This window comes from Squalius cephalus, assembly GCF_949319135.1.
Source record: "Squalius cephalus genome assembly, chromosome: 10".
Lineage (NCBI taxonomy): Eukaryota > Metazoa > Chordata > Actinopteri > Cypriniformes > Leuciscidae > Squalius > Squalius cephalus.
In genome coordinates this window covers 17,942,847-17,967,663 of record NC_137131.1, presented here as the reverse complement: position 1 = coordinate 17,967,663, position 24,817 = coordinate 17,942,847, and the positions used below count along the sequence as shown (strand labels likewise).

General features: G+C 36.7%; 1 protein-coding gene across 17 annotated transcripts in view; it reads left to right on the top strand.

Moving 5' to 3' along the window:
• kif1aa (kinesin family member 1Aa) overlaps positions 1–24,817 on the top strand; it is an 81,673-nt gene that overhangs the window by 32,411 nt on the left and 24,445 nt on the right. For 3 of the 17 annotated variants that reach the window (XM_079882847.1, XM_079882858.1, XM_079882856.1), the window contains 25 exons: positions 172–245; positions 346–525; positions 860–928; positions 1,095–1,273; positions 3,343–3,454; positions 3,665–3,742; positions 5,175–5,240; positions 5,363–5,380; positions 6,108–6,186; positions 6,273–6,351; positions 6,781–6,923; positions 8,187–8,225; positions 11,718–11,920; positions 14,072–14,151; positions 14,265–14,340; positions 15,668–15,747; positions 15,865–15,971; positions 16,060–16,140; positions 18,533–18,713; positions 18,806–18,878; positions 18,996–19,086; positions 19,217–19,365; positions 19,467–19,645; positions 20,522–20,659; positions 22,237–22,557. In XM_079882847.1, the coding sequence (XP_079738973.1) occupies positions 172–245; positions 346–525; positions 860–928; positions 1,095–1,273; positions 3,343–3,454; positions 3,665–3,742; positions 5,175–5,240; positions 5,363–5,380; positions 6,108–6,186; positions 6,273–6,351; positions 6,781–6,923; positions 8,187–8,225; positions 11,718–11,920; positions 14,072–14,151; positions 14,265–14,340; positions 15,668–15,747; positions 15,865–15,971; positions 16,060–16,140; positions 18,533–18,713; positions 18,806–18,878; positions 18,996–19,086; positions 19,217–19,365; positions 19,467–19,645; positions 20,522–20,659; positions 22,237–22,557 (2,875 nt within the window). The remainder of the gene's footprint in view (positions 1–171; positions 246–345; positions 526–859; positions 929–1,094; positions 1,274–3,342; positions 3,455–3,664; positions 3,743–5,174; positions 5,241–5,362; positions 5,381–6,107; positions 6,187–6,272; positions 6,352–6,780; positions 6,924–8,186; positions 8,226–11,717; positions 11,921–14,071; positions 14,152–14,264; positions 14,341–15,667; positions 15,748–15,864; positions 15,972–16,059; positions 16,141–18,532; positions 18,714–18,805; positions 18,879–18,995; positions 19,087–19,216; positions 19,366–19,466; positions 19,646–20,521; positions 20,660–22,236; positions 22,558–24,817) is intronic. The other 14 variants (XM_079882848.1, XM_079882863.1, XM_079882862.1 and 11 more) reach the window with 8 other exon arrangements.

The window sequence follows — 24,817 nt, the reverse complement described above, 5'->3', positions numbered from 1 at the left end:
AAAGCACATCCGTGTGGACTCGTTTAAACTAAACTACAGTGACTCAGCACTTTCTGCCACTGTGTGGCGGCCATTTAGTGGCTGACAGCAGAGTATTGGGTGTCCACTCAGGATCTCTAGCATGTTTTATTAACCTTACTTATTCTCTGCCATCTTTTCCTTGTCTTTCAGCCATCATCAACCCCAAAGCACCCAAAGAAAACAAAAGCTTCAATTTCGATTACTCCTATTGGTCACATACCTCGGTGAGCCAGAACTAGTTAAAAACTTTGCAGTGAAATGCACAAAACAGAGATATTTTCTTCAAAACGTCAAAGACTTATATTTTTCTTCATCTGTCCACAGCCAGAAGATATCAACTTTGCCTCCCAGCAGCAGGTGTACAGAGACATTGGAGAGGAGATGTTACTTCATGCCTTTGAGGGCTACAATGTCTGTATTTTTGCATACGGCCAGACCGGTGCCGGTAAATCCTATACCATGATGGGCAAACAGGAGAAGGACCAGCTGGGGATCATTCCACTGGTAAAAAAAAAGATGCATGTACAAGCAAATATGAAGAGGAATAATCGTTTCCAAATATCAGTTTCAGCACTTTTATACAATTATTAGCTACTTGAGTGTCCTTTTTGTGTATCTAAAGCACATATTGTCTCTCTGTCACTGGCACTGCTGTATAAACAGGACAATGATAATGCATTCAGAGGCAGTGTGAACGAGATCAGTTCAAACAGAATTAAACGACAAGTCAAACACCAAGCTGACCAGTACACATAGTAAAAAAAAGGATTATTCACTAACTAATCTCTCTTTATTTTGTCTGTCTCTTTCCCCTTTTCTCCTTCATACTAACCGTCAGCTGTGTGAGGACCTTTTCACCAAGTTTAATGACAACAATACTGATAACAGCTTGTCCTATTCTGTGGAGGTAAGATTGGGTCAAACCCTGTTTTCTATTCTTCTGTTTGGTTCCAAATCTTTGTAGCATCTCATTAACACTCTTTTGTATTGTAAATTTGTTTGTGATTTTTGTTTCAATTCTCATTTATATGGTGTTTGTGCTTTTAAACAGGCTTTTATTTTTGTCTTTCCAGGTTAGTTATATGGAGATTTACTGCGAGAGGGTACGAGATCTTCTGAACCCCAAAAACAAAGGAAATCTGCGTGTGCGAGAGCACCCATTACTGGGCCCATATGTAGAAGATCTGTCCAAACTCGCTGTCACATCATATAATGACATTCAAGACCTGATGGACTCAGGGAATAAGGCTAGGTATTCTATTCTATTCTATTCTATTCTATTCTATTCTATTCTATTCTATTCTATTCTATTCTATTCTAATGGAGTGTTCATGTCATGTGTGTATTACTGTAATTACAAATTTCCAACTAGTAAAAACTTTAAAAGTGTAGTAATTCTTGAAACTGATCAAAACTGACTGCAAAAACATTTATAATGTTACAAAGTTTTTTATCACAGTTTCCACAAAAACAATTAAGCAGTACAACTGGTTTTAACTTTTACATTTTAAGAAATGTTTCTTGAGCACTCAGCATATTATAATTTCTGAAGGATCATTTGGTACTGATTACTGGAGTAATGGCTGCTGAAAATTCATATTTGCCATTACAGGAATAAATTACATTTTAAAATAGTAAAATTATATTAAAATAGAAAACAGTAACAAAACAGCCAATGAAAACAAAAATAGACTTCTTTCAAAAACATAAAACTCTTGAATAGTATTGTGTTTATTGAGCACATAATTAAAAACTCTGGAATTTGATGAAAGTTCCAAATGCTCTCATTTGATTGTCATGAAACCAAAATTAGCAACGAAAGATAACCAGGAACCTGATATCATATTTTTCATTTAAGAAGCCATTTCATTATAGCCAGTGTTACCTGGTGCATTTCCTAAGAGCATATACTGTAGAAGTGAATTAATGTATTCATTGTATTATTATGCTGTCATCTAAAACAAAGTCGCACATGGATTTTGGCTTTTGGATTTTGAGTGTTGCCATAGTAACAAATCATTCCGGGGTCTGAGTATATAAACAGCTCAAAGTAGAATCTCAGCCTCTTGTAATTACAGGAATTCTAACACAATGTGAAAGCATTTCTATTCTATTCTATTCTATTCTATTCTATTCTATTCTATTCTATTCTATTCTATTCTATTCTAGAAATAACCTGTGATTGTTTTTGCTGCACAGACCTGTGGTCTAACTTATTGTACAGTCCTGGTCACATTTGTTTTTCAAGGTCTTCATGGTCCACATTGAGAGGAAAACAAATATTTACTTATTATTCATGCTTATCATCATAATGCCATGGAAACAAATGGATCGTTTAATTCCAGGAGGCATTATAATTGTACATTCCTGTTTCCTCAGCTTAGTGTCATTTAACAGTTCTTTAATCTCAAGGTGTTGAGATACATCCCTGCCAATACATTACACCTTCCTCCTACATGATACATTTAGCCTGTTATGTAAGTTGATGGTTTGGCACAACAGACAGGAGATAATTGAGTGGAATACATAATTATGAGGTCTAAAGTTTGCACTTTTTTTTTTTTTTCTCAGCGCAACATTTTAAGTTACTGTGTCATCTAAGATCTATCGGAATTGAATTTTAGCTGATGAATATCACTACATTTCAAAAGTTTGGTGTCTGTAATATTTTTAAGTGTTGTGATAAATGTCTTATGCTCACCAAGATCACATTTATTTGATCTAAAATACAGTAAAAACTGTAATATTGTGAAATATTATTACAATCTTTTCTATTGTATTATGTTTTAAAAAGTAATTAATTCCTGTAAAGGCAAAGCTGAATTTGCAGCAGTCATTACTCCAGTCTTCAGTGTCTCATACTTCAGAAAGCAATATGCTGAACATTTCTTATTGTTATCATCAATGTAGAAAATATTTGTTCAACTTAATATTATTTTTTGAAATTGTGATTTATATTTCTTTAGAATTATTTGATGAATAGAAAGAAGACTGTTTCAAAACAGTTTTTACTGTCAGTTTTGATCAATTAAATGCATCTTTACAGAATAAAAATACTTTAAAAAAAAGTAATCTAACTGACCCCAAACTTTCGAATGATATTGTACATTAGAGAATGGATCTGAATGCATCAGGGAAATTTTTGATGATCATTAAATTTTAGTTCAGGACAAGATGATTCCTGAAGGCAGAAGTTAGTGCAAATGCTTTGAGATTATGATATGTAGACTTGTGAGGAATCTAAATCCACAGTAATACTTCACATGAATTATAATCTGAGCACTGAATGAAGTTTCTGAATGGTGAAATTCTGTTATCCAGGACAGTAGCTGCCACTAACATGAATGAGACCAGCAGCCGTTCTCACGCTGTCTTCAACATCATCTTCACCCAGAAGCGGCATGACTCGGAAACAGATAACACTTCAGAAAAGGTACGTGCTGCTCTTGCATGTTACAGACCCTGTTAATCATAATATACGGCTCAATTTAGAGCGTGAGGCTCGGCCACTTGTTTCCCATCCTTGCACATCAGGGATGCACACACACACATTTTTTTCTCTATGGCTGATGTGAAAGGTGATATGGGCTCGTCCATTTCTCCAGCATGTTCATTATTGACCTCTTCTGAACCTCTCTGTTAGGTCAGCAAAATCAGTCTGGTGGATTTAGCCGGCAGTGAGAGAGCAGACTCCACTGGAGCCAAAGGCACACGGCTCAAGGTGAGGTTTTTTTTTTTTTTAGCTGTCCAAATTCACTTCCCATTTTCTGTTGTTCTTTCATGCTCTCTAACTCCCTCAGTATCTCTGTGGCCCTGTATTTTGGTGGATTGGATCACAAGTGGACGACACTAAATACAGGTGTAAATGGGGTCTAAAACGTTTTGAGCTTGTCCACTTTCGACCACTTCCAGAGGTAGTTGAAAACGCATTCGACCGGATTGCTTTCGTAGTGAAGACGTTCATGTGGTCGAATGCATTCGAACAGCCACAAAAGACCGCCTGCACTCCGCCTACTGACCTAATGTGTAAACATTATAGAAAGGGCACTACCCAGATGGGATTTAAACTTTGTCGACTTAAGACCCAAGTTTTGTTTGATAAACGTACCAGGCTCAGTGTTCTCTCACCATTTCTGACTTGTAATGGCTGTCAGAGCAGAAGCAAAAGCTGCTCTCCGTATGTTTTCCGTTGTCTCCTTTGAGCTTACTTCATCCATTAGATCGAAAGATCTGAAAAAGCTTATACATTTACCCACCCATAGACCCTCCCCTCAAAGAAATCAAGACAGAAGTGGTCGAAAGTGGACAAAAGAGATGGATTAAAACACCAGGTGTAAACGGGAATGTGTCTCTCTCGTCCGATCAAACAAAATTCTTCTTAATTCCAGGTGTAAACAGGGCCTGTGACTTCCACATTATTGTACCCACTCTGTATGGCTTTTCGCACTTGAAATAGTTAGCCCTGGGTCATTTGTAAACCCCGGGTTAAACGAATCTGGGTTATCTTTTCACGTTGCTCATAATTTACCCAGATTAATTTAATTTATTTCATTTAACAAATAATCCTTGGTACACTGAAGTTACAAACTTCATTCCTAGACTCTGGGTTAATATCCTTTTTTGCATATTTGCAGTGTCAGTATGCGACCTGTTTACATAAAGTTCTAGCATTGATTGCGTATTATATATTATATACTATATAAATGCTGACTGTCATACATTTTTTCCTGAATTGACTTTTTAGACTATAAAGGTAAAAATGAAAAGGTCTCTACAGTATTTCACAATTGACACGTTTTCCATCACCATTTGACTTTTTCTCCTAGTACAGCAAAAACTTAACCTGTAACCCCAACAGTAACCCTTCTCTGGTGCAGGGTTTCATAATCCTGAGTAAAAAAAAAAAAGACTAAATTACAAGTGAGAAATGTTCCTATACCCGTGGGTTATAAGCATGGTGTAGAACGACTGTGTGAAAAGTGTCTAATTCTCTTCAGATACTGTACTTCCTACTCTCAGTGCATTGAGAGCATTTTGACAGCACTTCTATTCATTCTATCTTCAATAAAATCTAGTATATTGAAGAATAGTATCTTCAGTACTTTGAGTTTGGAATTGTAATTATTTTTTTCTACTTACCCTTTGCGTCCCAGGAAGGAGCAAACATCAATAAATCACTCACTACCCTGGGAAAAGTCATTTCAGCTCTGGCTGAGGTGGTAAGTGTTTTGTTTTGCTTTGAGCCTTGAGGATGTTTGATGATTTATTATTTTCAACATAAAAAAGATAAATGTGTGTCAGTTTAATCACCCGCAATGTATTTTATCACTTATTTTTGCAGGATTCTGGCTTAAACAAGGTATAACACTGTTGATCAAATTCCATCTGTCTGTCTGTCAGTCATTTATTATACACTACCATTCAAAAGTTTAGGGTCAGTAAGATTTATTTTTTTAAATTAATACTTTTATTCACATTAAATTTATGGAAAGTGACAGTAAAGACATTTACAATAATACAAATTATTTCTGTGTCAAATAAGTTATGTACTTTCTAAACTTTCTGTTCTCAAGGAATTCAGAAAAAAATTATCACATTTTAAATTTGGACAAAAAATATTAAGCAGCACAACTGTTTTCAACATTGATAAGAAATGTTTCTTCAGCATCAAATCAGCATATTAGAATAATTTCTGAAGGATCATTTGACACTAAAGACTTAAGTAATGAAAAATCTTGAAATGAAATTTCAATTGAATGAAAATCACAGAAATAAATTATATTTTAATAAACAGAAAACAGTTATTTTATAATAATGTTTTTAATAATATTCCACAATATTATTGTTTGTATATTATATTATTTTGATCATATAAACGTATCCTTCATTTTTACAAAAATAACAAATACATATAACAAATAAATCTTTACCAACCCCAAACTTTCTAACTAATATAATATAATATAATATAATATAATATAATATAATATAATATAATATAATATAATATAATATAATATAATATAATATAATATAATATAATATAATATAATATAATAATAATTTTTTTTGTCTTTTCTTCACAGAACAAAAAGAAGAAGAAAGTGGAAAATTTTATTCCTTATAGGGATTCTGTACTGACCTGGCTACTGAGAGAGAACCTTGGTATGTATCAAAGGTGTTCTGTCGCATGAAACAGGATAATAATATATTCTCGCTCTTGAAACAATTGACCTTTTGACCTCGTACAGGTGGCAACTCTCGCACTGCAATGGTGGCCGCTCTGAGTCCAGCCGACATCAACTATGATGAAACCCTCAGCACTCTCAGGTATTCTGCCTCAGTAAAACACCAGTTTTGTCATTTTTTTCTCTCTGTCTGAGGTTTGTTAATGAGCTGACAGATATAGCAGTATGTTACATAATGAGAATGTTCCCGTTTCCTCTCCACACACCTGCCTTCCTCTTGAAATGCCCTTCAAAGATGCTGGTGTGCAGTAACACTGCTGAAAAGAGTAATTGGGCACCTATCAGAAGTGTGTGTGTGCAATAGAGTAGAATGTCTCTTTAAAATTGATTTTTTTTACTTTATAATACTGTATGGATATATGTGTGTACATATATATACATTATATATATATATATATATATATATATATATATATATATATATATATATAAGCATTTTGTATATATATTACAACTTATTTATTCTTAACCAAAGTGCAGTCACTCACTAACAGTTGTGTGTGTTATGCAGGTATGCGGACAGGGCTAAACAGATCCGTTGTAATGCTGTGATCAATGAAGATCCTAATAACCGTCTGGTGCGTGAACTGAAAGAAGAGGTGGGACGTCTGAAGGACCTCCTCTATGCCCAGGGCCTGGGTGACATCATTGAGAGTAAGACCATTTGCTTTTTTTCTGCTCTGACACCACCTTCTTTTCATTATAAGTATTTCATCAGACTGTTAATGTGACTCATTGACTGCTGTTTCTTTCTGGTACTGAAACATATATTACTGCAAATGTTTTATTGTTCTGTTCCAAATCCTAGTAAGCTGCCTATAAAACAGCATTTTAAGGCACCACAGATGGCAAAGGCTGTTCAAAAAAATAGACAACTGAACTTAAGTAGACTGCTTTCTAAGATTTTCAATTGAGTGTCAGTGCAGAGCATTACTTTTGCACCCCATGAAGTTGATGTCAACATAAGCTGCTTCCAAAATCACTTACTATATAATACACTTGGTTCTACTTTTGGTTTTAAACCTACTTTGCCACCATTACAAAAGTAAGTTTATAGACGTTTAGAATTGAATTTAGACGTACTACGTCATGTGACCTACAGGGTCATTTATGTCATTAAATTCTCTCCTGTGGCTTTATAGTAAAGTGTCTTTCGGTTGTGCACTTCAGAATCTCGCTGGAAGTAGTAAGTAATTTGGGTACTTCTCGCCTAATGTTTAATAAATACTATACATTTTGACATATTGTACTACTCATCTCACATACTGTTTTTCACTCATATATTATGGAAGTAGGTATATTCGAATGCAGGGATAGTGTTCGAAATTTGTCAATTTTGAGATTCCTTGATGTTCTCTTAGAAGGCAGCTGCCTACAGTATGTAGGTTGTAGACAACAAGGAGGCTTGTTAGGTTTTGGAACAGAGCTTATAGAAGAGAGTTGCAAAGATAATCATGGATGATTAAAATGAACACACACACACACACACACACACACACACACACACACACCACACACACACACACACACACTATGTCCACTATTTAAAAAACTCACTAGGTTCCACTGGGTCCTCTACTCTTCCCTGTGCACTCCTAACTCTATTTCTGTTTCTTCTAATCACTCGTTTCTTTTCTCATCCTATCGTCTCTTGATGGTGATCCCAGCGGGGAAATGCCTTAAAACAGACGGTCTGGAGTCCAGCCCTCTGGGTTTGGTACAATTCAGTGTCAAGTGACTTTCAAAAGTCTAGTTTAGACTCTGAATGTCCTATGAGCACTTAAAGTCTTTTTGTGTGAAACAATGAGTCTCACTTTCCTCTCTCTTTTTCTCTTTTTTTTCTGTATTATTCTGTATATATAATTTTTTTTCTATATTATTCCTCTTACTCTTGTTTCTTCTTTGTCATTCTCTCAGCGTTTCGGGGGCCAGTTGAAGATTTTGCTGGTTTGAAATGTGTGTTTCTTGGGCTCTATCTCACTCTCTTTTCTACGCTTTTGCAGTTTTTATGGATAAAGCAGATCTCTGCAGCATCAGGGTCTATTAAAGGGTTTAACTATCTTTTATAATTGTTGATTTATGAAATATCATTATATAAATGCTAAACATTAATATATTTGTTACTTATTTAGTATCTAATATATTAATAATTATAAATAATATAGATTAGGAAAGTTAGGATAGAATTAGGAAAGTTGCATTTGTAATAGATCAATATAATATAGTCTTCTAATAATCTAAATGATTATTACTACAATGCAATTTTTGGATGTGATTATTTGGCAGTTGCTTTTTTCTAACCCTGGTTGCTGGTGTGGTTTCTGAGCTGAAAGCTGCTTTATCTAGTCTGGTGATGCAGGGCTGTCTCCCTCCCTCTCTCTCTTTCTCACTCCCTCTTTTTCGTTCTCGTTCTCTTTTGGCTTGCAGTGCAGAGCGGGATAAATGTGATGTCACACTTATGAGCTAATTGATCTCACTCATCCACTCATCTGTCATACTAGTGAATGTTCTTTAGCTGCCCTCTATTTACATATGCTTTTCATTGAATAAGAATGTAAAGATTTATTAATGCGTAAGAATTGTGTCTTAATGCTTAAATCAGTGGATACCAAAGTGTCTGCACACTTTAGCCACTTCAGCACACAATGTCCTTCTTTTCTTTACAATATACTGTAAAAAATATTGTTGTTTCAACTTAGTGTTCGCGCTACCTTAATTTTAAGTTCAGTCAACTCAAATATCTAAGTTGTCACTTAGTACAACTTCACATTTCAAGTTGGCTAAACTTAAAATGTTCAGGTAACAATAACACTTACTTTTTTAAATTGAAACAAACATTTTTTTACATTGTAAATATATTTTGTAATCTAATGCAAGGAAATTAATTATTTTTTTATGTGACTTCCACAGTTTGCAAAAATCACACCATAATTGTAAAATCAGAGATGCACAAAAAATGTACGTTCAATTTAATATACAACATGCACTAAAATTCTCCAAGACATAGGAGTAAGTCTTGATATCTGACTGTATTTTGCAGTGGGAGGGACTTAGTGCAGATGTGTGTTTGAGTGACAGCTTGTCTTTTCTTTATACAATGTCTGCCTGTTGCTAGCTGCTGCTTTAATAATGGCTGAACATCAAACCCAATGCTTCTTAATGTCAGATGTAACACAACTCAACTCTTTAAAGCAATGAATGTTGGCACGGATAATTTATGGCCTTGATCGTATCGATTTTTGAGAAGATATAGACCATTCCAAACATGTCCAAACCTGCAGTTGTTACATCAAGAATCTATTTCTGCCTAATCTAATCTATAATAGTGTGCCAATAGTGATATAGATTCTATTCAGACAAAGAGTAAACAGAAATAATATTCTATTTGTACTATGGATAAACTGTCCATAAGTAATAAGTGGCTATTTGTGCTTTCAGACCTGGGACTGGCCAGTCATGAAAAAATATTTTTAGTGCATAATTGATTGCACTTGCTCTGTGTGTGATGCAACCATTATTCAAACCTGAGATGGATGTAGAGAGGGGGTAAAGCCTTTGTTAATCTCAAGCCATGAATGGAGGTTGCACGTATTGGCACACAGCACTGCTTTGAGCAGAAAGTATTAGATGAAGTACCTTTCTTCAATATGCATTATGCAATCCTCTTGTATGAGCTGCTATATGCTTAGAAGAGCACATATCTATCTTAGTCTGGTGTTTAGTCATCCGTCACCAGGGGCCATGTCTTCTCACGTTTTACCCAAGATACTTGCCTGGTAGCTCTCTTAGGAGTGTAGTAGCACCGAGTAAGCACTCTGTTGCCATAGCAGCACTGTCAGAGCTGAGAGATATTATTGTGCCGAAGGTTACAGAGACATTACAAAGACAAACTATATACTCTATAGAGTGTATGTTTATTTAGCCACTTATATCCAGTGTTGCATTTCAAATTATATTAGCATAACTGTTCAGCTAGAGATATATGATATTTAGTGGTTGGATAGGTGGATATCACATGAAATGCTGACAGTGTCTCTAAGTAAGAGCAGCGTGGGAGGATATTTCCTGTGTGCGGCTCACAAGATTTGTGAATGCTGTTTTGTAACAGACGTAGGATGTAAATTTTACTGTCAAATGGATTTTACGAGAGTATAATTGAACTGGTAATGGAGGTTTTACTGTGGTCAGCGATGATGATCATTCTAGTTAGTTGATGACAGTAATGACAGTCACTGGCTTTTAGCAGAAATATGAGCTCATTGCTAATGTCCAGATGTTCTACAGTCAATATTTGCTTACATAAAGTGTATGTTGATTAGTATGAGAGATGGACCATTGCAGTCATCAACCATTTATTTACTTTCTAGTTGTTTGCGGGGGGTGGGGCAATTCTTCTAGACACTATTTAATTGGACAAATCAGTGTAGTGCAACATGAGTCATCAAGATTTTATGTATGTTTTCTTGGAAGAAATTAGATTTTTAGTAACTTCATTAGCATTCCGAAAACCTCAAATCCATGTATATAAAAGCCACAAAACTCAAAAACCAGAAATGAAAATTCTGTTATCATTGTCACCCTCATGTCGTCCCAAACTCGTATGGCTTGCTTTCTTCTGTTTAACACAAAATAATACATTTTGAAAAAGGTTTTAGCTGTGTTTGTCTGTATACTGAGTGTCAGTTGGGTTTCAAGGTCTAAAATGAGCATATAGCTTAATTTGACTGATATAAAGTTTTCTGAAGTGGCATTATCAGTTGCATGATTAAACTGAGATTTAAGTCTTTATTCGCTGTCATATCGAATAATAAAAATGACATGCGAGAGCCAGTAAGTTTTGATAATACTTGACGTTTGATTTTCATGTCGTCATTTGATGTAGTTTAAATCCGAGGCTTGATCAATTTGAGTAAACGATGACAGAATTTTCATCTTTAAGACCAAGAACGAATTGCCATTTAGTTGCTTGAACGGACTAACACCATTATTCTGCTCAATGTACACTAACACATATAAGAAACTGGTGTCAAATAACAGCCCAGATCAATGCATGTTTGCCTGTTAAATATTTCAGACATGGCTCTCAGGTTGCTGTCATTGGATGGTCGACGTGTAATGCTGTAGCTGAAGCCCGAAGTGTTACATTGCGCTTGAGATGGCTGTCTCTGTGCTGCCGGGTGCCTGCGCTAGAGCTCCTATTTTATTTCCGCTTGTCTCCTTTACTGGGCTGTGACTGTCTGTTCTTTCTTGAGCGTTTCTCCTCACATGTGAAATTTCTTGCTCTCTGAATTCAAATTTATTTCAAGCTACAAGTCTTTCTCTGTCTTCTTTTCTCTACCTTTCCTTCCTTCTGCTCATCCTTTTCTGTCTGCTTCTCTCTGAACTCTGTGTCTGTCACCCCCTGACCCCCCCACAACCCCCCGCACCTCTCTCCCCCTTCCCCGACAGACATATCCGATTACAAGAACAATAACAATAGTGGCCAAGCTGTCAATCAAAGAGGTGATCTCTCCACAGTGACCAATGCTATGACGGGGATGAGCCCCTCTCCATCTCTCTCCGCCCTGTCCAGCCGGGCTGGTTCCATCAGCAACTTGCACGATCGCATCATGTTCAGCCCAGGGAGCGAGGAAGCCATTGAGAGACTCAAGGTGACTGCCATAAAGTATAAAAGCCTGACAACACTGAATGAAATCCTCCAAATATAAATCTGACAAATATCTGCCTCCAGATATTAAGGGATCAACTCCAGATTAAAGGGATCTTTTCATAATTGTTTTTACCTACAAACTGTGTTGTTATTATTAACCGAAACTACAACTATTAAAAATAGTTTTTGTAATAAATCTTAAATTAAAGAAGATATAAATATTATATTTAAATATAATAACTTACTCTACTATAACACTATAAAACTGACTGTAAAATACAACTAACACTGTAATAAAAATGACAAAAAAAGCTAAAAATAAATTAAAATGACAAAAGCACTTCAATCACTAAAACAAACTAAAATCAAAATTAAAAATATATATATATAAAAAAGCTACACTTCTTATAACTGTACCTTTTAAACTGTACCTTAAACTGAAAAGAGATTTCGGAATGAGCTGTTTGTGAGGCTTTGATTGCATTAATACAACTAAGGTAGTCTTTTTGTACTAGGGAGGGAGTATTGAGGTCTTAAAGGTATATGGTACTAGTAAGTATTCCTGATATGATACCTTTAATACAATTTTTTTTACACCTCATTAATTCAATCCAAAAGCTTTGCTTATGTACGTCTCACATTACAGTTTTTCTCGATTGCTTAAACACTATAACCAGGCTTTTGAGCTAAAATTTCAAAACCATAACGCCATTTATCAAAAAGCACACCCATTTCACTAAACTATAAACACTATTCCCTGTTTTGACACATGAGTCAGATTTGTTGAACTGTCACTGCAAAACTCTACACACAAATCCCTTCATTTCTCATTGCTTAGACCATGTTGTCATTTAGAAAGCACTAGCATTCAATATTGTTCACTCAAGTCAGCACAGCTTCAGCTCAGTTAGCACACAATTACCCAAGTGGAAACACTACAAGAGTCAAAATTTAACACACATCAATCAGAACCTTCAATAGATATATAAAAGGGCCCAAATCAGTTTTATTGCATTTTGGAACAATGGATCCAGAAAGACATGAAGGAAGAGGGATAAGAATGAGGAGGAGGAGGAAGGGCAAGGACAAGAAGACAAGCAGTCTCAGATGAAATTCAAGCCACTCTAGTTGCCCATGTCTTTGTCAATGGTATGACTATGAGGGAGGCTCGGCTACGAGTAAGGCCAAATTTGAGTCGCTTTACCGTCGCCTCGAGAACCTTCAGGGAGGTGTGGTGGCAAACAAAATTCTATCACTGAATAAGAGACAAATATTTCCAATAGTCTTTGATGAGGTTTATTTTCTTGCAAGAAAAGGCCAGCAGTCGTACAGTCACACAGAGCGGCTGCAGAGTGTGACAGTGAAGGGAGGGCTTCCTTTCTCCTTTATAGTCTTGACTCCCAGAATGTTATCTTTCTAGGTATTTCAACCATATGTGGAACATTCTTAGACGTGTCCATCATATTGTATCCTTGAGTGAAGGCCCTCCTGTTACGTCCCAACACTCTTTACCATTCCAATGCAATTCGAATTCCATATTAGAATAAGGTTTGTGTGTGCTCTTTTACTGTCATATGTTGGTCACACACATCTTACTGTAAGTAAATATAAAAAAATAAAAAAAAAATTAGAGGAGAGAGTAAAAAAAAAAAGAGTAAAGAAAAAAAGAGTAAAACAGGAAAAAAAAAATAGTTTTTGTGTGTGTGTGTTTTCTGTGTATGAGTAAAAATGTGCCAATGTATCCACTGGTTGTGTCTTTTGTGTTCATCATGTGAAAAGGTTTGTGATGGGGGAACCACAAGCAACATAACTTACCAGTTTTGGAAATGTTGTTTTGAATTTATTGCACCAGTGTGTTAGACTATGTTGTAGTGTGTGTGATTTTGAGGGCTTGTGTGTCCTGTCTGAGGGCAAAGTTTGGTTTTTCAGCAAGAGTGAATGGTTTTGAGTGTAAAGCTTCATTTTGACCTGAAAATAGGATATTTGGGGAATTGGGTGAGACGTTATGGATTTGTGTTTATAGTTTTGAGAATACGAGGCATAGTTTCAAGAAATGTGTTTAAGCAATCGAGAAAAACTGTAATAAATCTAAAAAAACTACTATGAACTTGGAGGCATATTTTAACTTGAATTTGTTTGCAATTCCAACTAGGAAACGGAGAAAATCATTGCTGAGCTCAATGAAACGTGGGAAGAGAAGCTTCGCCGTACAGAAGCCATCAGAATGGACAGGTTTGTTATATGAAGCCTTATGTGATGATAAGCAATTTTACGTTAGTGTTAGTTATGCTATTGTCATAAACCTAAACAATAAGTTTTAAAAACATCTAAATTGGTTTTCACAGAGAAGCACTGCTGGCCGAGATGGGTGTGGCCATGCGTGAGGATGGAGGAACTGTTGGAGTCTTTTCACCAAAGAAGGTAAAGTCATTATTAAGGCTGTAGGGAGAAAATGTATGCAGGTGGAGGTGGACCACATGATAAGGCTATGTTGTGTTCAAATAACTAAATAAGCCTGTGAATGTCTTTACGTTCCCTTTCTGGAAGCCCTCACAGAGAAAACCTCAGCCCGTGTTTATAGACACTGTTGGGCTGTTCTCTCCCAATGAGGTTGGTTGCCATGGATACTGTGTGGTTGCATCTCGATTCTCTCAGAATGTACCTCTGTGTGTTCTTTCCCCATCAGAGCTCTTTTAAACGCATCTCTGATCTTTATTTAGGGATCTGTTGCTGATATGAATGCCGATGTGCTGCAATTCCTTCATGTCTTTATAGTAAACTTTAAAGCAAACTGCTGGGTGAATGTACAGCAGACTTCAGATCTCAAGCATCTATGATGCTTTTAAAGGCTTTCCTGTCTGGAGTCTTACACTTTTGTGATATCTAAATCGAATCGCATGCATTTTGATGGATATCAAAATTTAAATCTTATTTTCCTCTTTCCAAGTTCGTATAAATACATTTTGAAAGTGTTTGCAAGGCATTGCTACGTTGTACAGCACTTTGGATGGGGCTTAAACCATTGATTCCAATTATTAAATTCAGAACGGTTTAATGTGTAGACTACATTTGAACTTTATTTCGTAGATAATTTCAGCCTTTTGTGCCTCTTTTTGCCCCTGTGATTCATACTTTAAGTTTTTTTAAATGTTTGAAAATCTCACATTGACTTCTGCATATTCAGCATTTGACCATCAACAACGAGACTATTTAAATATATGTCTGCTGAATTGCGATTGGTCTTCTTTCTTATGCTTGGATACAAATTGTGATTGGACTTTTTTCATATATTTAAAGTAACCATGAAAGCAAAATGGACAATTCTTATATTTTATGGAATATTGCAATGGTTATTATTATGATTTATCTGTGCACATCATTATTTGTGGGCGGGACAATATTGACTCCCCTCCAGCAACCTGTCACTCACATGAGATTGCAGCAATTAGCAAATGAGCCAACAATCCAATCAGTTCCAATCAGATCCAATCAAATCTCGTCCTACATTTAGTCTCATTCGAGAAGCTATTTCACTCAGAAATATATGTTACAATAGGGAGGTTCATGCCTCAAGACTTTGATGTGGCATTTAGCATTAACACAGAACCAAAGCCTAGAACCTAAACTTGCCTGAAACTTTAAGACTAGTCATTTGCTGCCTTGCAAGCATTGGTATTTCTTTCTGGAAATGCAAAAATAGTTGAGTCTGTAAAGTTGATTTTAAGTATGTTTGGGCCCCTCATTACAGACACCCCACCTTGTGAACCTGAATGAAGATCCTTTGATGTCTGAATGTCTCCTATATTACATCAAAGATGGAATTACTAGGTTAGTTACAATCCAAGCTTCTCCTTTTCTCCATCGTGCATATAAATCACACATACAGTATATGCTTTTGGTCAGTAGAATTGGCACTATGGTATCTTGATGTGTTGCTTTGCTCAGGGTGGGGAGAGAAGATGCCAGCAGTAGACAGGACATTGTGTTGAGTGGTCACTTCATCAAAGAGGAACACTGCACTTTCACCAGCACCACTGGGCCAATGGGAGAAGGTTTGTTAATGATGCAGCTAATGAAAAAACACATACTTGTACATGTATATGCCAAAGTCCTTATGGTTGTTCTTCCTGTTGTTTACAGCTGTCATTCTCGAGCCGTGTGAGGGAGCAGAAACGTATGTAAATGGGAAGAGAGTAACAGAACCCACTGTTCTCAGATCAGGTTTGTTTTTACTTTTTTCCCCTGACCTGTTAAAATACTGTTCTAAGCAATATGGTTTGGTTCCTATTATTTATTTGTTTGTGCTGGTGTGTGTTTGTGTGCATATTTATTAGGGGTGGGACAAAATATCGATAGGGCAATATATTCTCCGTGCGATACGAGAATCGTTACTCTGGCACCAAATTTTGATATTTTAATGAATAAAATAAGGCGCTCTAAATAGATTTCCCTGCTCCCAGCGTTGCTACTTCATGACTCCTAGAGGTGGCGCTCAACACATGAATGAGGGAAACGTGAACAGAAGTTAACAAGCCTAAGAGAAAGAGGTTTATAACGGGATGGCGCACTGCAATGTGAGTAAAATAATAGATGCCCCAGCCGTGTTTAAATCCAAAGTCTGGACCCACTTTGGCTTTTATACGATTTATGGGACAAACAAAATCGACAAAGAGTACGCAATATACAAGAACTGCCTGGTAAAAGTAAAGTGCATGGGCAATACCACGAACATGCAAGGCCAATTAAGTTGGAACGCCATCACCTTGATCTCATACCCTGGAAATCCTGAGTTCTCGCGAGAGCACAATTTGAATTTGCTCAGCGAGTCACTCTGGCATTGAGTAATGATGCTCATTAAAGCTGGGGTAGGTAAGAATGGTCTAAAAAACTTATTTTTCAAATTTGTTTAAACTTTATGTATCAATACATAATTAAAATGTAAGTATTCTGAAAAAGAAAGTATAAAAATCGAGTGTATGTAGACCTCTAACGACTGTTTTAAAGACAGCTCATTATTTCCATTCAGTCCACCCTCTCCCTTCTGGGGTCCTTTCAAAGCCACGCCCCCAAAACACATGAACGCGCGACTCCGACCGAAGACGCATTATTTACCTGAGACAAGTGGAGAGGAAGGAGCGCAGTGCATGTAGCATCATGTCAGAATCACATGTAATGTAACTTTAGAACGTTGCACTCTTTCTATGAGTTATAAATAGCCAGTAAGATAATATAACGGTAACTAACGTTGCAGTAGGCTATGTAAATAATTATTCTAGCGATATGTAATGCTAAATAAGGTTTGCTAGTACATTATTTTAGCAACATGACAAGCCAGTGAATTAGCAGGTTTCAATTGTTGCTTTGCACAGTGCGTGACATTTTATCTGTAACGTTATGTTATGCGGCTAGAGTTTTAACACTGAGTCAATGGGCTCCGACGGGCTTGTTTATCGTCATCGGTCTTTTTCCGTTTACCTGTCTTTGTTGTATGAGCAGGTTCCACTCGAGAAATTGGTAGTTTTGGTTGTTTGTCCGCCATTAGCACAGCTGCTCGGCACACCAGCAATCTTGATTTTGAATGACGGTACGCGCTGTGCAAGAGAGGGGCGATCAGCGCGTACGCGAACTTGATTGACACTGCTAAGACACTCCTCCTGGCTCTGAAGGCATCTGATTGGTTCTTTACACTCGGACCGAGTGGCAGTGATTGGTCAGAGTTTTTACTGTCCTGCAGCTGCTACAGAGGTCTGATTGTTTTCATTCCTTTTTCTGAACACATAATGTATTGACTACTCTCAGGATGGAAGGACCATTTCACCCAGTATAAAAAAAAGTGTTTCTGAACAGGATTACCTACCCTAGCTTTAACTATGCCCTTGTAGCCGAGCTGCACCAATCACATCGGTGTATCTGATATAGGCGGGCCAGAGGCGAGTTAAACAGATGACGACAGCGCTGCAACGTCAAAGTCATTAATAAACATTGCATGATGGCTATGGAACACCAGTTGTTTGAAACGGCTTTGGTGCCGCCCCTCGAGTTGGGCGATTTTCATTACTCAGTGCCAGACCCTTAATCTTTCGGATTTGGGTCTGGATTTCCAGGCTACTGATCTCATTGAAAAATTTTAATTTACTTAAAATGTTCCATTTAATTTACAGTCTGAAAAACTTTTTGTGCTGTTTTCTAACAGTTTGGACTTGAATAAAGAGATAAAAAGAGAGAAAACCTGCACTCTCAGCATATTCAAACCTTTTTACTAATATATTTTGTTTTCATAGTTATCATAGTTCACAGATATCGTGATGTATCATTATAGGATTGTCTAGCAGTATATTGATTATCGCAGAATTGCTGTATAGTGATATTATAGGTATCGTGAGCCGTGTATCGTATCGTATTGTATCGTGAGGTACCCTGTGATTCCCATCCCATAGTATGTATGCATGCATGCTTGTATTGATTTAAGATTTTATTTATTCATAGATTTATTTTTTATTGATTTTTATTATATTATTTCTAAAATAATTATTTTATGCACATCTGTGCAGAATTAACCAGTCTGTGTTAATGCAATTTTTTAATTTCTTTGTATTTACTGACTCTTTTGTAGGGAACCGAATCATTTTGGGCAAGAGCCATGTGTTCCGCTTCAACCATCCAGAGCAGGCTCGTCAGGAACGTGAGCGCACCCCCTGCACTGAGACCCCAATGGAGCCTGTAGACTGGGCCTTTGCTCAGAGAGAACTCCTGGACAAACAGGGCATTGATATGAAACAGGAAATGGATCAGAGGTAAAAGTAACGTGGAGAAAATTCAAGAACAAGTGTGAACAAATGTGACGTTAGTGTTTTTAGACTCATCCATTTTCATATCGTTTGTATAGACTGCAGGAACTTGAGGATCAGTATCGCAAGGAGAGAGAGGAGGCCAACAATCTATTGGAGCAACAGAGATTAGTAAGTGACATAAAGGCATAAAGAGCTTATACAACTTGTTCCCTTTACTCCAAACTTACAGTAGTATATAATATGATCCTTTTTTAGTGTTGATATTTCACTGTATGTCTTTTACAGGACTATGAGAGCAGGCTAGAAGAACTGCAGAAGCAGGTAAATCGTTGTTACCCTGATCTAGCAGAGGAAGATGAAGAACCCGAGGAGGAAGGTGACTAGATTGACTAGATTTGACCTCTAATCCATTTCCTTTACATTGTTTTTTTGAACTGCTTGAACTAATCAAAATGACCCACATTTAAACACCTAAGCATCTTGTATTCAATCTCTTTTACCCATAGTGCAATGGACTGAGAGGGAGACAGAACTGGCGTTGTGGGCTTTCCGTAAATGGAGATGTTATCAGTTCACATCTCTAAGAGACATGCTTTGGGGCAATGCCATCTTCCTCAAGGAGGCCAATGCCATTAGCGTCGAGCTAAAGAAGAAGGTGAAAGCTTTGGAAATAGTACCAGAAAGAACTGCATTCACTCTGCTAAACCTATAAGATATGACAACATCATAACTGATTGAGCCTTATGTCTCTTACAGGTTCAGTTTCAGTTCGTTTTATTGACGGACACACTTTACTCTCCACTTCCGCCTGACCTGTTACCACCTGAGGCTGCTAAAGACAGGGAGAAGAGCCCGTTCCCTCGCACCATTGTGGCCGTAGAAGTCCAAGATCAGAAAAATGGAGCCACACATTACTGGACCCTGGAGAAGCTTAGGTAATTTTTGCATATTGCTTTTACATATCGTTTCTTCAACAACGAGCTCAGCAAATTCAAGCGTGGTACTGTGATAGGATGCCACCTTTACAATAGGTCAGTTTGTGAAATTTCATCCCTGCTAGATATTCCATGGTCAACTGTAAGTGTTATTATTGGAAACATTTAGGAACAGCAGCAACTCAGCCATAAAGAGGAAGACCATGTAATGTCACAGAGCGGGTTCATTGAGTGCTGAGCCGCATGGTGCATAAAATCGCCAACAATCTGATTCCAAAGCTGGAGAGTTTCCAAACTTCTACTGGCATTAATATCAGCAGAAAAACTGTGTGGCGGGAGCTTCATGGAATGGGTTTCTTCACATATGTCTCATATCAGTGTCTCATATCAGTTTTTTGACTCCTTGGTAACCACTACATTTAAATACAATTTTATTAGGGATAAAATTATTTGTTATGGTGGAAATGATGCAACAACTGAGGGACAGTCATTATTTGTGTCGTTATACATTTTTATGAAGTATATTTACACAATAATTACTAAAATGGGTTATTTGATGTTTTGTTTACATTTTAATAGTTTTACAAGTATTATAATTTTGTATTTTAATCACGGAATCTCATATTTTAGGATTAAAAGTCTGGGATAAGGGTAAAACAATCCAATTTATACATAAAGAGTGTTTGAAAAGAAGCAAAGAAAATGAAGGCATGTTGTTTCAGGTCGACAAAAAGAAAATCTGTTACTTGCAATAAAAGGCAAGTTCTGAAACATAAAAACGCCTGTAGGTGAAGAGAAACCCAGCTGAGTCACCTTGGGTTTCACAGTGTATCCAGGATTTAGATTCTAAATGATGTATAATGCCGCCCCCTGCAGGCAGAGGTTGGATCTGATGAGGGAGATGTATGATCGTGCTGCTGAGGTGCCCAGCAATGCTCTTGAAGACTGTGACAGTGTGCTGACTGGAGGCGATCCCTTCTACGACCGGTTTCCCTGGTTCCGTCTGGTTGGAAGGTGAGTTTTAAGGTTACTTCATAGCATGGCTACTCAGACCTGGCCGCTGGTGTTCAGTACAGAATACCATATCAGATAAAGGCCACATTATCAACATTATTCTCATCAAACTACACTAGTGTTTGAAAGGCCCATTGAAAGTGAATTAATTTCTGCTATGCAGAACAGAATCAGATCAGCAATTCTCATTATGTTTTTGTTCTTGTAATAGTAGAGTATATTACAGGGTAAAACAACTGCTGGAAAGAGAAAATGTAATAAAAACTGTGGCTAAAAGCTGATCTCTACAGGATATATGTAATATTGCTTATTCCTCTGAGGAATTATTGCCCACACACTTTTCAAGAGTGCAAGATTTTTGATGCTGCTTTATTCAGAAGAGCATGAAATCGATTTTCCATGCACTTCTAAATTAGGTCACAAGCTTCCCTTTGCCCTGTCTACTTCTGAGCTGTATGACTTACTCTTAATCTTGCCTTTACTATATCTTAAAAGATCACACTGAAATCAAAATGACGTCATCATTTACTCACTCTCATGTTGTTCTAAACCCACCTTACCTTATTCTTCTGTGGAACATGAAAGGAGAGATTTTTTAAAAATGTACTGGTAGCTCTAATAAGTAACAACTGTATTGGTTGAGGTTTTTGCTACTGTACTACTGTATGACTTCAGAAGACCTGGAATACTTGCTTTTACTTTCATGGTGCTTTTTGTCATTGTAGTGCTTGCCAGTCCCCCCATCTCGTTTCACTTTCATTATATTGAACATGATATTTTTCCAAAATGTTGGCTGATATTTACAAAAAGGTATTTTTCAAAAGTACATCTTTTGGTGTTTAAAAAAAAAAAAAAAAAAGAGAACAGGTTTAGAACTACATGATGATGACTGTGTTATGACAGATTTTTTTTTTTTTTTTACATTACCATTCAAATGTTTGGGGTCTGAATGATTTTTTTTAATGTTTTTGAAATAAGCCTCATGCTTACCAAGGCGATAATTAAAAACAGTAATATTGTGATATATTCTCACAAAATGATTTCTATCCTAAAATGTAACTTATTCCTGTGATTTCAAAGCTGGATTTTTCAGCATCATTACTCCAGTCTTCAGTGTCACATGACACTTCAGAAATCATTCTAATATGCTGATTTGGTGCTCAAGAAACATTTCTAATTATTAGCAATGTTAAAAACGGTTGTGCTGCTTAATATTTTTGTAGAAATTGTGATAAATTTTTTCAGGATTCTTTGAAGAATAGAAAGTTCATAAGAACAGTATTTGAAATAGAAACCTTTTGTAACATTATCAATGTCTTTACTATCACTTCTGATCAATTTTCTGACCCCAAACTTTTGAAAGGTAGTGTAATATTGGACATTCTTAACAGAATCCTGTCACAGAGGCTGCTGTTCACATGTTTTTTAGGTTTTTTATATCTTGTATATCCATTACCCTGCAACTAAGTAAAGTTGGCTTATTAAAAGTCTTTACGTACCCACTTGCGAGCAGAAACAATTAAATAGACAGATGGCCCCTCACACTAACTGGGCTCCCGTGTCTTTGGCTACACCAGAAACCCCCTTTTCTCCACATGCCTTAGTGAGCAAGCGAGCGACTCTAACTCCTCCCCCACCCCCTCTGAGCCCACATCAACCTCTGAACTCACTGAGCTGGTCCAGTCATGGCCGGACAAGAAGGTGGGGACAGATTTGGATGACTTGGACGATGATTTCTTGTTGGATGACCCATACTCGGATTTAGAGGAGGAGGAGGAGGGGGAGGATGATGATGATGATGATGATGATGATGATGATGAGGGAGAGCTCTGCAGAAGCTCCAGCAAGACTGAGGACCCGTTTTATGACCGCTCGCCATTGTTCAGTGTATTGGGAAGGTTGGTGAGGTTTCAGGAGAATGCTGGGAAAGGAAACTAGCTCTTTCACACTGAGACTGGGTTGTTTTACAACACTGACTTTTAAACATTATATGTGCACACACACACACACACATATGTAGGCCTATACACACACGCATACACATACATATGAGAGATTTTTGTTTACATATGGCTACACTCACATTTATAGACAAATAAATACCTGAAAAAAGCGCAGACATATGGAAATAGGATGATAGTATATAGACACAATGAGATTGTTTGAGTTTATTTTCAGTTTCTGTTGGAGTCATACACTGTAGGTTAAAATACATTTAATGTATAATGGCTGGGAGTCTTTGTACACTCTTCTTAGTGGGCTTTGAAATGTGAAATATAAATGTAAACACAAATAAGACTGTTGTTGACCTACAGTGCAAGCATTTAGCTACTGTATGAAATTGACATGGGAGAATGGTTGAGTTTTATTTTTTATTTTCTATTGAGATCTCTGACTGTTGAATTGCTGATTTTGGTGTTTGGGTCAATGACGTGATAAATGTCAGGGTGGTACAAGTAAAAAAAAAAAACTATTTGAAAAGAAAATCTAATAATAATAAAATGCAAAGTTTAGTACAATATATATTATTAGTTTAGTACAATAAATGTAATTATTTTAAAACAGTGAATCTGTTCAACCTTTTCCAACAAATTAAAGTCATGTGGTGCGATACAGAAATAAAACAGGAAATGATATAATAGAAAGGCTCCTGCAGACCCTCATGACTGTGTGTCAAAGTCAAACAGTCTCCTAAAATATAAGATAATTGGACTTATTTATGACGAGGTAAGTTTAGTTCAGATTATAAAATCTCGTGTGATGCATCTCCCCAACTACATTTATTAATTTTTAATTCATGATATTTGTCCAAAAATAATTTTTACCTCAAACATGTAAATATATTCAAGGTGTAAGGAAATATTTTATTATTTTCTTACTTTTTATTTGATGATTACACCACATGACATTTTTCAAAACCGTATGAAAACAACATAATTGCATTTCTAAGAACTGAGAGCATGTTTTAAACCAGATTCTATTTATTTAAAACAAGGTTTAAAATGTCTTCCTTTTGCTTATCTTGGCCACTCTTATTAGCTGTTTCCATCCAAAGATAAAAATTTAACTGATGCACAAAATTGGAATATCGCATAAAACTTTAGCGAATAAAGCTGTTTTTATCATGTGTTCAAGAGAACAAAATTATTACTTTCTGGAAAATTGGCACAACAATTGCTGAAATTGTATAGAAGTTTTAGTCCAGTTTTCCAATCACATCCTTTGTTGAGGAAAAATCATGCAAGGTTTTTGTCGCACATCAAGGGATTTATTTGGTAAATGTGTTTCCATAGTATAGTTAATGCTTTGAATTTATGCGCATCTTGGCTTTTCCATCCAGCATTTGCGATATCCCAAAACTCAAATAAAAATAGGTGGATGGAAACATAGCTAATGACACTTGAGGAGACATGGGATTACAAGGGTCACTTGATCAAGAGACTTAAGCAAGTCTCCACTTGATATCCATCTCACTGCTATAAGCTATTAAAGAGATCTCTTCTGATTTGTCTTCCCCTGTGGGAAGGATTCCTGGACTTTAGTCAGCATGTCTGGACTTTACCCTGTCTTCTCCCATTATCATACATTTGACTTTCATCTGATCGCTGCAGACACACACCTTGAGCTTCTGGGTTTGATTTGGACCTAATGATTGTGATAATTGAATTCAGAATTGGCTGGCTGTCAGCAGCTCCACCCAGCATAGCTTGTGGCCCGTCAAGGTCTGTGTCCCAGCTTTTACATGCACCGCATCACTTCTTCAAAGGGCTCCGTCAGCTTTGAAGTGCTATCTCCAAACATTCATATTAGCTGTTTGTTTTGTGTACCGCAGAAACAAACACGACCAGATTTTTGTAACATGGCATGAATGTCTGATGAATGAGGAAAAAAGCTATTAATGTAATGACTTACTAATTGGTTCCCGTAATACAGCAGTTTGGTTACGCAGAGTGTTCACATATCTCAAGATGAAAGAGCTGGTTTCTAGCACAGCTGTCTCTCTTCCGGGCATGTGAGATCATATGCCGTATTTCGACCTTTTTTGTGAGATTTTTACATGGAAACCTTTGATGAAACGGCTCACTCTTTTAAGTTGCGCTTGTGCAATGCACTGCACATCTGTTACAGTATGGCCGCTTTTTTTTGGTGTCTTTATCT